At 38.1% G+C, this 18,536-nt stretch overlaps 1 protein-coding gene across 1 annotated transcript in view; it reads left to right on the forward strand.

The window, feature by feature from the left end:
* Nucleotides 1-18,536, forward strand: part of LOC105306715 (receptor-type tyrosine-protein phosphatase T-like) — a gene marked incomplete at its 3' end in the record, with an annotated part of 597,375 nt that overhangs the window by 543,017 nt on the left and 35,822 nt on the right. Inside the window, exon 14 of the mRNA XM_011381898.1 lies at nucleotides 10,732-10,768. Within this exon, the coding sequence (XP_011380200.1) occupies nucleotides 10,732-10,768 (37 nt within the window). The remainder of the gene's footprint in view (nucleotides 1-10,731; nucleotides 10,769-18,536) is intronic.

Below are 18,536 nucleotides of genomic sequence, written 5' to 3' on the forward strand. Positions count from 1 at the left end.
CAGAGGACAAAAACACAATATATACACATATGTGTATATCTTCATTTACCTATTTATTTATATTAAAAACCAAGAGTCCATAATGATACCCCCAACTGCAATCCAGCATCCCAGTCTTCACCCTCCCCCAACCCATATTTTAACTTGCTTCTCTGACAGTGGAAAACTTGACTTATTATTCACATTTACTTATTTGTTCAACCCTAGAATACCCAGAAAGTATTTTCAGAATTATTAACCTATACCACTTTGTTAAACAAATCCATTAACTAGTGTTAACATATGCTTATAGTTTTTTCTATTTTTAGTCCCTTAAGCTGTATAAAACATTGTGTTCAAAAGTTACATGATTTAATTCTTTTTCTTTCCCTAAAGTATAGTTAAATACCTATTGGAAACACAATAGATTTATTTGTTTCTCTTTGTTTCTAACTTTAGATTCACTTCCCCCATGCTTATTGAATTTTTTTCCAATATATAAAGCATTATAACATGATTCCAAAAGCCTAAGCTATACAAAACAATGCATACAAAAAAGTATATTCCATTTATTTGACCCCATTTCTACTATCCCCTGTGAATAAACACTGTCATTGGTTTCTTGTATTTTTTTTTCAAAATGAAGAGATTCGTGTATATTTTATTTCCCATTCTTTTTATAGAAAAGGGGACATACTATAGATACCTGAAATCACTTTTTATTAGTTCATAGAGGTCTTCCTCATTCTTTTTTACAGCTTCATAGTATTCTGCTACATAGATATACCTTAATTTATTTTATTTTGGAAAGCAACTTTATTGAGTTTTTCGAATTTTGGAATTTTTTGTTTTTGCATTTACTTTCACTTATATTTTTATGAAAACATATCTAAATTTTTATATTTTGGAACTTCATAATTACATTTTATTTTTCATTTCCATAAAAATCACTAAATACATTTTCAATATTTTTCAATCACAAATATTTCCACAATAAAGGAATGGGCACATATGTATTTGTTAGAGGTGTGTCAGAGTACATTCCTGTAAGAGGGATGGTTGGCTCAAAGGTGAATATATACTTTCCAAGGTATTTCTAAATTCCCTTCCTAAAGGGCTGAATCAATTTGCATTTCCTCCAGCAATGTTTCAGATTATTCGTTTCTCTACAGCCTCACCTACAGTGTGTGGTCTAACTTTAATTTTTGGAAAAGTTAAGCATAAGAAATTTTATCCAGATATAGTTTAAATTCCCTTTCTCTTATTAAAAGTGAAGCCAACAGCTTTTCATATATTTAGGAAACTTTTTATATAGCATTTAAACTACATGCATGTCTTTTGCCCAATTTTCTATCAAGATTTTTACCTTTTTTCCCCCCTAAATTTTTAAAAGCTCTTTATATATCAAGGATATTAACTCTTTATCTGTGATATATATTGCAATTTTTTTTTAAAACTTGCCTAAAAGGGTTTTGCCAAAACAAAAAAAAAAAAAATGTTGTTGAATACTTCAATCTATTTTTATTGCATTCAGATTTGAGTCACAGTAAAAAGCCTTTTCTTACACCAAGGTTCTAAAGGAAGTTATCTAGAACTTGTATAGTTAAATTTTTTGTTATGTTTAAATGTCTGCTGTTTGGTTTGTTTTCATATATGGTGTAAAGTATGTATCTAATAATATCCTTTTACCCCAATATCTATTTCGTTGTCCTAGTAACATTTTTTTAAAGATCATCTTTGTCCCCTCAAAGTGGCATTTCTCATATTTTAAATTGTCACTTGTTCTTGGTTCTTTTTCTGGATTTTGCGTTCTATTCCATAAGACTGTTTGCCTTTTTATGCACTAGTACCACGCTGTTACAATTGTAGAGGCTCTGTGCTTTAATATCTGATAAGCCAAATTCTCCAACTTAGATTTTCTCTTTCAGTGATTTCCTAGTTCTTTTTGCATGTGTACTTTCCATATAAGCTTTAGTGTCAACTTATCCAGCTCTATAAAAAGCCTATTACTAATTTTACTGGGATCTCATTAAATTTATACATTAATTAGGGTAAACTGACCTGACACCTTTAAGATGTTGAATTATCTTAGCTGAGAACAAAGGATGGCTTTCTATTTGTTCAAGTCTACTTTTGTGTCTTTCAGGGTGTTGTAAAATTTTCTTCATATAGGTTTTACACTTCTCACTAAGTTTATTACCAAGTATTTAATCTTTGTTACTGTTGTAAATGGGATTTGGTGTCCTCTGACTATCTGATTATTGGTTTTATATATGGCTACTATTCACTTTGTATGTAAATTTTATATCCTGCTACCTTGTATCATTGATTCTCCAAGGATTTTTCAGATGTACTGTTAAATAATCTGCAACCAGAGGTGGTGTAAAGTTTATTTTCCATTTTGTATGCCTCTAATTGATTTCTTTTATCCAGTTGCACTGTATAATACTTGGAGTACAATGTAAAGGGGTGGTAGAGATAGAGAATATCCTAGTCTTGATCTTACTGTTGGTGCCTCTACTGGGTCTCTATTAAGTAAGATGCTGGTTTTAGGACTAAGATAAATTTTTATCATATTATGAAAGTATTCATCAATTCCTATTTTCTTGAGTTTTGTTTAAAATCAGGAATGGGTGTTAAATTGTGTCAAATGCTTTTTCTGCCTTAATAGAGGCAATAGAATGTCCTCCTTGGATCTGTTAACATGGTGTATTATATAAATGGATTTCTTAACATCGAACCAACCTTCCATTTCTAGAATTGGAATTCTATTTTATTATGGCATTTTGTTTTTCTTACTGTAGCATCGAATTCTGTTCACATATCATTATCTGACACTTTTACACATTCGAAAGTAAAATTGGTCTATAATTTCACCTACTCCACCCACTTTTTGTGGTATTGTCTTTACCAAGATTAGGTGTCAATGTTATGCCAGATTCATTAAAAAATGAGAAAGTTTTTTTTTTTTTAATTTCCATGCTGTAGGACAATTTATGTTAGTACTATCTTGTCTTTAAAGATCTGATAGAAATTCCCTGTGAAGACGTCTAGGCATGGTGTTTTTTTAATGAGGCAGCTTCTTAATATCATCTTGTATTTCTTAGTGAAATTAGATCTGTTTAAGTTTATATTCCTGATAGAATCCATTTTTATAAACTATATTTTCCTAGAAAATTATTAATTCCATTTAGCATTTCAAAACTATTTTCAGAGATCTGAAGACTAGTCTCACTTTTTCAATTTCTTCTTTTTCAATCACTATTTCCTCGTCATTTCTTATTTTGAATATTTGTGCTTCCTTTCTTTTTTTCTATTATTTTTATCTTCTCTACTACGATAGTTTCTGCTTTTGTCTTTATTATTCCCTTTTGTGCATGTTTTTTAGATCACTTATTTTTGTTTTTCTAGATTTTTGTACTGGAAATTTAATTTTTTTTCATTATTTTATTTTACCGATTACTTTCATCTAGTCACTGCTTTACATGTTTTTTTATAGATCCTGGTATGTAGTTCTTATTATATTTTGTTTAACGATATTTAAATTTTTATTTAAAACTTTTTTCACCAGGAGTTGGTAAAAATATATATATCTTGTAAATTTCCAGGTGAGAGGACCTGTTTGGTTTTTAATATTCTTAAAAATTTTTCTTTTTATTACATCGTAATCATAGAATGTTGCTTATAACATTTCTACTTTATGGGACATAGTGTTGTTTTCTTAATTAGCTGATATATGGTCAACTTTCGTGAATGTTTTATAAACTCATAAGAAGGTTTTTCTCTATTGTCAGTAAGGTTTGATACATATCAAGATCTGCACAATTATTTCAGCACTTATATATCCTTGCCTATTTTTTTGCCACTTGATTTGTCTTATACTGACAGTAGCTTTCTATTATTCTTGCATGTCCTATAGTTTCTACTTCATAAAGGTAATTATTGGGACTTTGGGTTCATAGATATTCAAAGCTGTTATATTTCTTGCGAATTGTGGGTTTGAGCATTTAAAAGTGTCCTTTGTTATGTTTAATGCTCTTTAAGTTGCATTTTATTCTGTCTGATATCAAGATCACTACTACTGCTTTTTTTTTTTTTTTTTTTACATTTACAATTTCTCCTTTTCTTTTATTGATGTCTCTCTAAATCACTCTGTTTTAGGCGTGACCTTTATATATAGCAGAAAGTTAGGTCTTGCTTCATGAGACAGTTTGAAATCTTTTTCATTTAATTATATGAGTTAAACCCAATAACATTTGTTGGTATAACTGATATATTTGGTCTCAATTCTGTCATGAATTCTTTATATCATAATTTAATTTATTAATTTTGTAACACTTGCTAAAGTGTTTTCTTTCTTTTATTTTAAAATTTCATTTGATATTTTAAAAGTTTACATTTTTGTTGTAGTAGTTATATTTGTTCTCATACTTTTTAATACTTTTAATTCTCTTTTCTTATTTAACCTTTTCCTATCTGGTTTATCAAAATTTTTCCCAGAATTACTGAGGTATAATTAACAAATAAAATTTATATATATTTAGCTGTATGATGTGATGTTTTGATATACTTATACATTGTGAAATGATTACTGTGATCCCACTAATTAACATATCTGTCACCTCACAGTTATTATCATTGTTTGTGGTGAGAACACTTAAGATCTAATCTTTTAGCAACTTTTAAGTATAAAATACAGTGTTATACAAATCTCTAGAATTTACTCATCCTGCATAACTGTTGGACCAACGTCTCCCCATTTCCTCTATCTTCCAGCTTTTGACAATTACCATTCTACTCTCTGCTTTTATGAGTTTGACTTTTTTTAGATTCCACCTGTAGGTAGAATCATGTAGTATTTGTCTGTGTCTGACTTACTTCATTTAACATAGTGTCCTGTAAGTTCAGCCCTTTATTGCAGATGGCAGAATATCTTTCTTTTTTAAGGCTCAGTAATAGTCCGTTGTGTGTATATATACCACATTTTCTTTTCATGCTCCTAGCTGCCCCCAGGTTATTGGCCATGTTGATCCCCCCACAGTGTTCTGATTGAGACAAGAACAAATGGACCTCTTGGGCAATGTCTTGCATAGCTGGAGTAGCCAAGCACTCACCCTACTCTCACTTCTCCCCTTGAAAGAAATCTTGAGTTGAGAAGGTCTCTCTTGGCACTGAGCTGTGCCATATGACATGAGTAAATTAAAACTATTCTTCTTACCTTCTTCAGTGTATCTATTCTCAGACCTTTTGCTCCAACGGGAACTTCTCTATTGGACTTCTGAGCTCCCACAAAAGTACTTGCATCCATGGGTGGTTGTCAATATTATATTTCTTTGGGAAGATGTGTGCTGAAAATTCTGCCATCTTGCAGACATCACTGGTTTGTCAGTTTTTGATAGTATTCATTGATTTTTCACCTATTGTTATGCAACAATCAATGGACTTATTTTACTCTCCTGTTTCCCCATTTCTTCTCTTTATCATTTTTATTTGCATTATTTCTACAATATCAGAAAATATAACATTTATATATTCTCTTTCAAGAGTGTTCCTACCTTATTTTAGCCTTAGATTTCAAATTAAATACATTAAATGCTTACTGTCAGTCCTTTCGCTAAAATTTTCTCAGTTATTTCTTTGTTGAAGCTTATCTAACTTGTCTTCAGGAAAGACTCACGAGTACAGTATTATCTGAATTATTGAATGTTGATAGTTATTTTCCCGTAGCTTTTTTTTTTTTAAGGCTACTTGAAAGATACTTGTCTAGTTATAAAATCCTGGGTTCATAATTTCTTTCTTTAAGTTTTTTGAAAAGGCTAATTCACATTTCCTGGCCTTGTATGTTGATTTGAAGACATCTCATGACAACCTAATTCTCTTGCCCATGTGAATTATTTAATGTTTTTGCCTGGAGTCCTTTTTTTATTAATTAAATAGTTTTACTAAAATCTTAGAATTGATCTTTCAGGTCTTCAGGTTCTTTAAATATGTAGGCTCAGATTGTCTTGTGATTCTAGAAATTTTCCTTGGGTATTGCTATGAATCTTTCCCTATCCAGTTGTTTCATCTATCCCTCAGAGATATCAAGTATACATATATTGAATCTTCTTTGTCTTTCTTGTAGGTCACTTTTTCACCTGCCCTCATTACTTTTCCTTTTATCTCTTATTCATTCTCTTGCTTCTTTTCTTTTTCTTCAGTACTCCTTATTAAAAATTTTTTTGGGGCATCCTGTAATTTAATCTTCATTTTCGATGTGCCTTTATTTTTCTTTCTTTCCTGAGTTAACTACAGATGTTAGAAAAATAATGTTTGTGTGCTCCATGAGGAAAAAAATACTGAAAAAGCAGGAGTTCTGCCAGTAGCTGAAACTAGATTCAATATTTGAGAACTTGAAGCAACCTTAGAATACCCTACATACTCTACCAAAGTGGCCTTCTCTACTCCTTTTTCTGTCATTTGATTGATGGGGAAATTGAGCCACAGATAGGGGGAGTGACTTGCTCAGTATTGCCCCAGCACTGGCAAAGCCTTGAGTAAAAGCAGGTCTCAACAGAAGCAAAACAGTGAGCACATTATATTCTACTCCAAAGCGATATACAGCTGTATGCAGATTTGAAAATCTGGAGTGGGAAGTGGGACATGGATGAGGTCAAAATGATGGAGAAATGAAATTGTACTGTAGAGATAGAACAGAAAATATAAAATGTTTCTTCTTTTCCCAAAGCCTTATACAATCTAAGCACAAGGAAAGTACTCATTTCCTGTTTATTGAGCTGATTGGGGACTTTGGGCATATGCTTACTGGCCAGACTTCCCATATGATAGAATTTCCAGCATGTTCCTGATGTGTTTGCTAACAGTTCTGTCACCCAGAAGGTCAAGAGAGTGACTCAGGACTTTGTTATTCTGTACCTATTTCTAACCAACAAAGACAAATTGGTTATGGAATTAAAGGTGTCAGAAACTTGGGAGAAAGCGTACATGTCAGTGTCACATTTGTGAGAGCCAGGGAGAGTTGAGCATAATCAGATATGCACTGTAGGTTATAGAAAACAAATTTTAATAGATGTGGGGTATGGGAGGTGGTATTAGGAAATGGCTCAATTTCATGCATCAGTTGTGGAAGGGAAGATGATTCCAAGGAGAATTAGAAAGTCCTCACAAATGACACAATGAGAAAGAGAAGGTGGTAGAATAAACCTTCGCAGCTACCCAGGATTCCCTTTGATGCGATACATTTTAAAGAGAACATTCCCACAGAAGCCAGATTAGTGACTCAGAGGGAGGATGAAGGAGACTTCTGAGGTTCTAGTAATGTCGAGTATTTTGATCAGAGTGCTGGTCATAGGCGTGTATTTCCTTTAAGAAAAGTTCAGCAACCCATATTTAAGATGATTAAACTTGCCTACATATATGTTATATTTCAAATTAATTATGAAACAAATTTTAGGATTTAGCATATTTCCTTCAGGACTTATTTTTTAAATGCTTAGATTTGCATGTTAGTTGTAATAAAAATTGCACTTCATTCATTTATTTTCCTATGCTTACTACTCCATGTAATTCGTGGCCCTCATAATCATTTTCGTTAACTGCTTTATAATATTCTATTGTGTGGATAGACCACAACTTCTTTTATATGCCTGTAGAGTTAGACATATATGTTGCTCTTCATTGTCACATTTATAAAGAACACCAGAACCAATGACTTTGAATATAATTTTTCTTCATTTAAGATTATTTCCTGAGAATAGATTCTCAGATATAAAGAGATTAGATTGGCTCTTTCAAAGTCTAGATATAGATTAATAAATTACCCCCAGCAGTACTGGCCTTATCAAACACTTGCCCACTGTTCTATTCAACAATCATGTGCATAATTGGCAAGTTTCTTAATATAGCATTTGCAAAAATCTTTTTTCTTTGCATTAATATAAAGTGGAGGTCCTTCCAACCCTCTTTGGTCTCTCGGCACCTTTCCTTGTCTATACAGCTTCTCCGTGATGATCGTTGAGGACTATTTGCAGATCTTCTTCAGTTCTCTGGGGGTCATGCTTTCTTAAACCATCTCAGGCTTCAGTTCACTAACCCTTTAAACCAGAGAACAAAAATGAAAGCCAACAGGTTTTGAAGAACTTTGCCGTTTCTTCAGACATTAAAACGTGAATTTGCTCACTTTTATCATCATTTTTAAAGTTTAACTCATTTGTGACTTAGGCTTTTTTGGCATCACATCTAGAGAGTTCTGCTTTATTTTTATAGTTTTTCTCAGTCATTTTTCCTTCTTTCCATCTTCCGAATTAATTCTTTTTAAAAAACTCTTTTCCTTGAAAGCTATATTTCAGCTATGTGAATACCTCAATGAATACTCCATATATTTGAACCATAATGTGTCATATTCTTTTAACATTTCTACATTTTCCATTTTATTAAATAAAACAATTAGTTATTTTAAAAAGGAATACTTTCAAAATAAAAAATAGAAGAGAAAACACTTGTTCCAAAGAATAAGTCATTTCAACCCAAACTTCTGTGCTAAAGAGGGCTGATAGATACTACTAGACAGAGTATCAGTATCTGAAATGAATTTTACCCTACTCTCAAGCTCTTTTGGTGGGAAAATACAGCAGTGGCATGTGAGTGCTTAAGCAATTCAGGAGGTGAGTAACCAGTTAAAAAACCAACCAAGATTCTGATGAACAGATGAATGCCAGCCTGTAAGAAGGATTCTGGTACATGGCACAAAGCTCTGCCATTGGCATTTTCCAAATTACTACTTATATTAATTACCTGGAAGAAGTTTGAGAAAAATTATGTCTGAAACCTTGCAGATGGTAGAGAATATGATGATAGGCTGTAGTAATCAGATGAGTGAAAGAAGATAGAATTTAGTAGTGGTCTATACGACTCTGTACTTGGGCTCCAGAAATACAATGACATTTATATCTGTAGAAGCAGGCAGATTTTTTTTTGTTTTTTTGATGGAGGAAAAGTTGATGGCACATTCATTATGATCAATGAAAAACCGGGATGTTGGCTATGTTAATAGAAGCCCAAGATAAGTAAGGAAAACAGAAAGCAGTGATGATCTAAGTAATCATATATTGACAAGACCAATGTAGACTGCTGCTTCATGTTCTAGTCCCTTCTTATAAAGAGGGACAAACTGGAGGATGTCTTAGGATGAGTAGCTAGGATGGTTCAAAAACCTTGAACTCATCGCACGAAGACTTGATGATAAATAAGAATGTCGATGAACCAGAAAACCATCTTCCAATATCCAGACATCTTTCCTACATGGCCAAGGGCAGACTTTCTGTGGTCTGAGGAACAGAATCAAGACCATTGGGAAGTCACGTTTGGGTTCTACGTCACACTAGACGTGATGATTTCTAGCATTCAGAGGTGTACATAAATAAAACAGACCGTGCTGTAGCCATTACCATTTCTTCTCTACTTCTGAGTGCATGGAGGGCTCCATTTCCTTACCTCACTGATGTTAGGCATCGCCATATGACTGGTTCTAGCCCATGAAACCTGAGTCAAAGCAAAAGTGTTACTTCTGATGCAGAGCATATAAGTTAAGATTCTTAAGCATTCTTTTTTCCTGCCTCATTAAATACTGAAGCCTTGTGTTAAAGTAGGGGTGCCAGCCTATCTTATGATGAGAGTGTCCCCCAGGCACTACATTACATCCCCCAGACCCAGCCATGCACCTATGCTAGACATGTAGTTTGAATGGAAAATAAACCTTTGCTGTTCCTAGCCACTGAAGTCCATGGGTTTTATTACTTTTGCATAACTTTTTATCCTAACATAAATGCCTTCAAGATACAGCAGTTTCTTATGAGTGAGCATTAGCAAGACAAGCAGTGGATTCTTGAAACTCATACACATTGCAATCTTTGCCTTTTATTTTCGTTGTTACACAACATTCAGACCCCTGCTGGGGGCATAACTTAGTCAACTGGAATTTTCAACTTGTTCCAGGGCCTCCTAGGAGATGATCCCAATAAAATAGAGTAAGCTGATTCTCTTCCTAAACAACTCAGCTGCATGCCTAACACCATCACAAATGTATAGATCCTGTCCACTTGGGTAACAGCCAGCAATAACTAAACAGTTCACTCAGCAAAGATTCTAGTGCCACACAAACACACACATGATGTTATCCATGGATACCGTGAGGTCCACCAGAGATCTCAGGGCCAAAGTGACTTTTTGAACATGAACTTTACAGTTTGATTCTTACACATTTATATTGACTGGGCTATTGCCAAGTGTGTGTTTCAGTCTGTGCAAACAGATGTATTATTTACCTGTAAGAGAGTGTCCTAAGGATGTCTTAGGTACCATCCACTAGCCCATGGGTTCTCTCAAGAATCCATACAACTGAATGAAGTACATTACATGCCAAAATGTGACCACTTAATGTTACTGTTAAAGTGGTTCTGTGCTGAGCAGTACGTGATATGTTCATGAAGTAGTTCTGTCTGGGGGAAAAGCTTATGAGGTGGTGGGAGCCAGGAAGTGGAAGGAACAATGTATGTACCTAGCCTCAAAAAGATATGAAGAAATAGAATTAAAAGGTGATTCTAACGGGAGAGGAAATGGAAAGGACAAATTTAAAATTATAATTAAAAATACATATGCATACCTATATATGCAGATATATATGTATATTTTTTCTTTATATAACAAACCAAACCCATAATTAATTAACTGGAGCTTCGCTTTTGTCGTTCACAGGAGACCAAAATCAACTGTGTTCGTCTGGCTACAAAAGGTATGTTGGCATGTTCTTGTCTGTTTTCAGCCATTCTTTAGCCACACAGGGAGACATAGGCAACGCTGACTAAAATCAACAAGAAAAAATTATTTTCATTGGAGTCATTTGCATCTAGGTGTTACTATATACCCAACCACATATGTATTAATAACACCAGGCCTAAAGCATAATAAGAGCTCAAAACATATTGGTTGAATCAATGGATGGGCGGGTGGGTAGATGGACAGACAGATGGACGGATGGACGGACGAATGATGGATGGATGGATTGGTACATTAATCAGTTGTAAATATAAATTTATTCAAATATTCTTCTGTTATATATTTTCATTGTATCTAGGTCTATGCTTATATTGGTATTTTTTAAGCACATCTGTTAAACCTACGTTCTGAGTTTTGTACTTTATTCAATTGGTGCATGGCTTTCAAAAATGAGGTGATTGATGTTGGTGCCTTTAACAACAAGAAAAGAAACACTGCTTTACTTTGTAGTTGGCATTTTCAACACTTATCTGAAAAACTAAGGCAACATTGTTCGGGCTCATCACTTTTGCTTTCCTAATTATAATCGAATTGCCTGGCTCTTTCAATTGTTATATGTTTCTGTTTATTACTCTTTTAAAAAAAATCAATGAACGGTTTGTTATCATTTAACCTATTATAAGGTCGAATGGTTAGAAATCAGGTTTATCTTTTTATTATAGAATTGATATTTTTAACAGCTATCCTTCTCATATAAACACACGAAAATTGAGCAATTCTATTCTGTTCCCTGCATTTATTGACAGCATATATAATTTTATAGGTTGCTTCCACAGAGATGACAATTATAAACATAAATATAAATATAGTCATAGATATAAAGTACAGACAAAAACAATGACCCAGTTATGCATATACATATGTGAATATGTATACACTGGCACACACATACGGAGGAAAATGCACTCAGATTGTGAGGGGGGAGAAGAGAGAGAGAGAGGAGAGAGAGAGAAGAATACTTATAGTTATTTGATAGAACATGCACCAAGACCTATCATGCACAATTTTTATAACTTTGAAGAAAATCAGAGTTTCTAATATGTAAGCAGAACAGGGAAGATTCAGGAGGACAGAGAAGACAGAAGCACTAAGGTCTCACTGTGATAAAAACTCACCCCGATTTCACATAAGTCATGAGAATTTGGCATGTCCCTAACTTGTTCCTTCTCAGAAACTCAGGCTGCTAGACAGAAAGAGATAAAATACTTTTTGTGGGGTCAGGAAAATTGATGGCCTACAAATAAAAGTGACACAAATCACAGGCTGGCCTTGGCAGACTTCCATTGAAGAAAACAGGTAATCTAGAAGGAACAACAGCATCCACTGGACAGCACTAGAGCTGTAGACAGCAAGTAGGATAGCTGGGTGTCTGTGGCATCCCACTCACACAGGCAGCTGGGAGAGGGAAGGAAACTATAGAGAAACCTTTACCGTGATGGTGCTCCATAGTCCCCTCTAGGTTTGACCCCTAGACAAGGGAGGGGCTTATGTGGATTCTCTAGCCTCCATGGGTGTCTGGGATTCTAAGGGCACCCTCAGAGACATAAGCCCTCCCAAAAAAGTAGTTTGTTGGACTATATTTTCTGAACTGAGAACCGGGAACATGTGACTGGGCAGGCAGTAGGTACACACAGGGACTCTGAGAGAGAACACCTAAGACGGTACTCTCCTGGGATGTTCAGGACCCACTGCGCTCACAGACATAGAATCTCACCATGCCTTGCTTCCCCAGAGTTACACTGCTGATCTGCAGAGTGCAGTGGTCTTAAAGAACTAGAGCAGAAGAGCTCTCTGCCCCTTCTTAGCATAAGGATTTCTCCTCTCGTTTGACCTTTAGTGGAGTGTGTGCACCTGTCAGATGTGGGTGTAGGAATGCATGAATGAATATGTGCCCAGCTGTCCAAGCCCTGGCAGCGCTCGGAGGAGTCAGGAGTCAGAGGTGGGTTCCAAGCAGCCACACCCTCGTTTTCCAGCTCTTTGAGGGCCATCACTTCAGCCCAGAGAAACGGGGCTCTAGAAGCACTTTGGGAACGGGGCGGAGAGATGGCTATGCAGATTGCCAGTCTACCATAGTTCAGGCAGTCATCCCCACTCAGCACTGCATCATATAAGAGGTCGGTGACTGCAGAGTAAAGACAGTGGGAAGGAAACCTGTGTAGGTTATTGTCTGTTCCGTGCCTGGCATTACCCTTGGAGCATCCAGGGTCAATTAAAGGCAAACCTCATCCAAATCCATGCACTGTCCATGAGGACTTCGTATCAAGGACCTAAGGCCAGGGATCAATACTTGACCCATCCTTTTACTGAATCAATTTTCCATTTTTGTGGGTTTGCTGAAAATACGACTTCTCTTAATAGAGGAAAATACAATACTGGGAATCCCGCAGGCATCAGGTGTATATAAATTCCCAGTGGCAGATTCCCTGGGCCATCTGTCTCCCTTCAAGCTGGTCCACTTCTCTGTCATTGCGGCACATTCCTCACATGTCTGCCGGCGGATGTCCAGCCCCTGGAATGTGACCACATATGCAGGCTTAAGGCCAGTGCTCTCTCTGGTGATAGAGCAACTTGCTGATGGCCTGCCCCTGTCCCTCATGACTCCAGACAATGTCTGCAGTCAGCTGTATGAGTCCCGCAGAACTGGGACTGCCACTCAGTGAGGGCTGCCACCCAGAATGGAACAGCCTAAGCACTCATTTAGGATCCTTCTGACCTGACCCCAAGCCAAGCACATCTTCTGTTAGATACCAAACCTGGCTCCAGGGTGGGGCGCTAAACCCTCATCTGTCTACATCACTGTTAGTCACCCAGGCTCTAACCTACTCTGTCTGATTTGCAAAGCAAGAGACCTCTATTAGATTCCTGTGGCTGTTGTACTAAAGTACCACAGACTGAGTGACTTAAACAACAAAACTTACTGTCTCACAGGTCTGGAGGCTAGAAGTCTGAGATCAAGCAGGTTGGTTCCTTTTGAGGGCTGTGAAGGCAGAACGTGTTCCATGCCTCTCCCTTAGCTTCTGGTGGTTTGCTGGCAACCTCTGGTGCTCCTTGGTTTGTAGAAGTATCACCCTGATCTCTTCCTTCATCTTCACATGGCGTTCTCCCAGTGTGCATCTCTGTGAGCAAATTCTTCCTTTTTATAAGGACACTGGTCATATTGGATTAAGAGGCCCACCTACTCCAGTATGAGCTCATCTTAACTGATTATATCTTCAAGGACCTATTACTATATAAAGTCACACTTTGAGGTGCTGGGGGATAGGACTTCAGTGTATGAATTGTGGGGAGGAGGCCCAGTTCAACTCATAATAGGATCTATGCAGTTAGGGGCGGTATACTTGTGGTTCCCATTGTAGCCTTTGACTGTTCACTATTCACAGTGTGATCCCAATAACTTAAGGGTAGGCAAGAAGCAGGAACCAGCCCTACCAGAGGGAAGCCAGGAGGTAGGCTTAGGTCCACATTTGGCTCTCATTCCCTTCAGAAGCTAAGTGAGGTGCCCTCGGGCAGAGGAGCTGCATGCTCTGTAAAAAGAACCCTGGTCCATCCACGCACACCAGATGCTGGGTCTGTGGCAGCAGGAACCTTCTCAGACCTCACATGATGGTGGGGTGTCAGGTGCTGATCCAATTCATGGATCTGGGGCCAGCGCAAGCGTGGCTTCCTGTGGCAGGTACCAGCATTGCCCATCAAGAGGAGCTCTGATGAGGAGCTACTTGGTCTTAACCACTGATTTCCTGATCACATTTTGCCATGGCAGGAAGATCTTGGCACATAGTGGCCTCTGCCGAAATGAGTAAATGCATTTGGAGTCAGCATCTCACTGAAGCGAGGATCAGAGACCTTGAGGGTCTCACTTGATCTTCTAGAAACTCAAGAGGCACCATATTTAAAGCAACCCCCATCTATCCAGTCATAGAATCATTTTGAACACACTGCCAGTGAATTGCTGATAAACCTGCTCTTGGTAAGGAAAAGCTCATATTTGTAGTCTTTATCGATCTCCGGGGCATATATATCCCCACAGTGTCCAATGGTTTAACAACTGGATGGCAAAAAAGTCCAGAATATTAACAAGCTCTAGCAAGCTGGTGCAAGCCCGCTCCAGACACCAAGATCTCTACTGCCCAGTTCGTTGTGGGAATTAAATTATATAATAAACACAGAAGTGTTTTATTTACTGCCAAGTGTTTTGAAAAAAAATTTTTTGTTATTATCAATGACTAGTATTTCCTCCGTAGAGTCGGCTCACTCACTGAGCATGTATAAGCCAAGCATCTTGAGAAGAACTGGGGATTTTGTGGTGAACCAGCAGGCATGGTTCCTGTCCTCAAGGGGCTCATGGTCTAGTGTCAAAACAGACGTGAATGATTTTAACAGAATCATTTAATGGTGACGTTATGATTGTGATCACAGCTTCCAGAGAGGAATGAAATGTACCCGATGGGGACTGAAGTGGCGACAGTGCCAAAGCCCCCGGCAGTGATGGTGTGCATGTTCCTGGCCATCATCTGGGACTGGGGCAGCATGGGAGGCTTTGTGCCTCCCTGTCCCATCACTGTCCCTTCTCCGCTAACTCTAGGAATCGCAGAGCAAGGGTGGGATTAGAGAGGCCACCTGACTCGGGACTTCAAACTGTGAGAGAAGCCACACCCCTGGCCCAAGCCCCACCCAAGGAACAAGTGCCTTATGTTTAGAGGGGGCTTTAGTAAGGGGATTCACATATCACCAGGGGGCAGAACCTCAAATGGACGGCAGGACTAAGGGGCCATGGGGTGGGAGTTTGGTATTTGCTAGTAGAAATGGTAACTCTAGGGTCAGGAAAGGTTCATCTCAAAAGCCTTGAGGGCAGTCTTTTTCATTGGTAGGGGCTTGTGGTCACTGACCTGGATTCATATTCTCCATTCACTTGCTCCTCAGCCAGGGGTCTGCTGTTATTAGCTTTGACTGGAGATTTAGAGGAATCAAAATATGAGTTCGGCCACAGTGAGGAAGTAGAGTTTATCAAAGAGCAGATCAAGAGGAATGAGAGCTATTTTCAGACAGATTCCTTAGCGGCAGCACCTGAGGCAGGGATTTGGTGCAGGTGATGTATGGAGGGAGGGCTCCAGGAAATAATCTGTACGTGAAAGAGGGAAGTGGAATAGGAAATGAGAAAAACACTGAGCAAGAATCTATTTTCAAGCAAAGTCAAGCCTAAACTCAATCCGGGGTGAAGGGTAAATTTCTCCAAAGTTGTTTTGCCTTGAAACAAGGAGACCAGGATTTCTACTCTTCCCCACCGGTCTTTCAGTTCTTCAAAACAATCAGTCCTTGGCGTGTCCCCATTCTCCTACCCCTCTCCCTCCCCTGGATAACTCAGATGGCTCCAGGGGAAATGGCACCCTTGAGCTTTGCACAAGTCTATGGAGAAAGTCTCAGGTGTAAACCTTTAGCCTCAACACTCACAGTGGCTGGAGGATGGCACACCAACCTGTAAAGGGAATCTGGGAGTGTCACTAAAAGCATGTGCTTCAGGGCTGTTGCTATACAGAGGATGTATTTTATCATCGATTGAGGTATGGCAAAAAGCTGATGGGATTGCCTCAAATTCAAGAGCTAAAAGAAAAATTTTAAAGCCCTTTGCTTGGCATACTCTAGCTCTGGGAATCTGCCCAGAGCTGTAGAGAGAAAACTACAGACAATGGGTAAACAAACATTAATTTTTGTTTTGAAAACAGAAAACTGTTATTCGTACTTTGAAGAAAGGGCAGTAGAAAGTCAGGAAGCAAAAAATAAATCAATTTTAAAAGTAGATTTTGTTCTCGTAGTTAAAACAGGAACTATGAGAAAAGGCAAGTAAGAGGGAGGTATCCTGAAACCCATTAAATAATGTTTACATTTGAAAGATAAAGGAAGTATGGGCTCAATTCTGGAACCAGGTTGAAGATGGAAGCTGAACATGCTCAAAAGTGACCTTTGGGAAAATGAATGACGTGAAAATTTGGGGTGGGATACTTAGACTTTCAAGGTGCTGAAGCTTAAGCGAAAGATAAACCAACCTCCCCATGACAGATGAGCATCCCGCCTGGTGGAAGATGCTCCGAGCTGTAGCTGCTAAAGGAGGCAGCCGAGTAACTCAGTTCATGCCCTCTGGCTAGGATGGAGCGGGCCAAGGGGAAAATGGTTTCTTGTCTAGAGGCTCACCAGAAACTGATGTCCAGTTCCATGCAAGTCCCTCTAGATTCTCCGGTCTGTCTAATTCTTTCCCCTGCCTACCTCCATACGCCATTCATTCACTTCACTGTTTTCTCTGACCCACAGGCCCTGCTTCCACCAGACTTGCTCACATGATCTGGCCACTTCCTACCCTCCAGCTTCATCCAGTCTCTATCCTCTCATTCACTACACTCCAGCACACTGGTCTTTCAGTTCTTCAAAACACATCAAGCTCCTTCCGACCTCAGGATCTTTGCTCATCTTACCCCTCTGCCTGAAATTATCTGGCCACCATCTGCATCTGCTTAAGAGATATACATCTTTCAGACTGTGGCCTAAACCCTGTCTCCTCATAAAGACCATCCTGACCTCCAATCTAATATATATCCCCAATATGGCCCTCTTTCATTATACCCTATATTTTTTTTATAGCATTCATCATAACTTGCAATTATATATATGTATTTGCCTGCATGTTTAATGTCTATCTCCCAGCTAGACTCGAAGTGAAGTAAATGAAAAGATTTTGCCTGTTTTGAACACTGTCGTCTCCCCAGATCCTAGCATACATTGGTGCTCAATAAAATACATTGAATGAACAAGTAGATAAATGAATTAATGAATCAATTGATTAATCAGTCAGTCAATGGATAGATGGGTAGACGACTAACATGTCATTCTTCCATGGTTTCATTTTTTTCAAATATAAGCTACTTGTCTGAACTTTTCTTGTCCGTTATCTTGGAAAATAAGAACTTTTTTTTCCCTAAAAGTCCGAACTTTTCTCCAGTAACAAAAAGGCCAGCTAGGCTCTGCTTGAGTACCTGCTGTGACAGGGACCTCACCACTCCACTATTGGACACTTCCATTAGAGGGAGACTCAATATATGAGTCCAAATTGGCTCCTTATCATTTCTGCCACTCAGTCTTTGAGGCCACAAAAGTCCCGTCTGCCCTTCCTCCTTGCAGAAAATAAACTGCTGCTTCCGACTTACTTGTCTGCTGTCTTCCCTTTGGAACCTCTCTGGCCTCCAGCAAGCAGCAGCACTTCTATCTCTGGTGCCAGCCGTCAGGGGAACACAGCTGGCTCTGCAGACTCCCGCTGGGTGTGCCCAAGTGGCAGTTAGAAAAATCAGCTTTGATTTGATTTGCAAACTGAGCCGAGTCATTGAGACAAAATAAATTCGGAAACCCATAAAGCCATTTGCAGAGTTACTTTGCAGAAGACAGCCACAGTTTTAATCTAGTAAACACTCCCTAACGATCCCATTAAAACGATCCCTCAGAGTAGGTGCTGAAAGCTGAACTCCAGAATAATGAAGCATGAGATAAGGGGCCAGCGTCACCAGTAGTTTCATGCTGCCTGATGGTCGTGATGGACTGAAACCATTACCCCAGCAGCAACAGGCAGGAGGCGTGGGTGATGGTCTTTTGTAAATGTGGTTTCTTTTTATAATGGCTAAGCCTGAGGTAGAGCATTTCATCCAGCATTTTCTCTCCTCTCTCCATAATGGATTTTCACCCCT

This window comes from Pteropus vampyrus, unplaced genomic scaffold, assembly GCF_000151845.1.
Source record: "Pteropus vampyrus isolate Shadow unplaced genomic scaffold, Pvam_2.0 Scaffold455, whole genome shotgun sequence".
In the NCBI taxonomy this organism is placed as follows: Eukaryota; Metazoa; Chordata; class Mammalia; order Chiroptera; family Pteropodidae; genus Pteropus; species Pteropus vampyrus.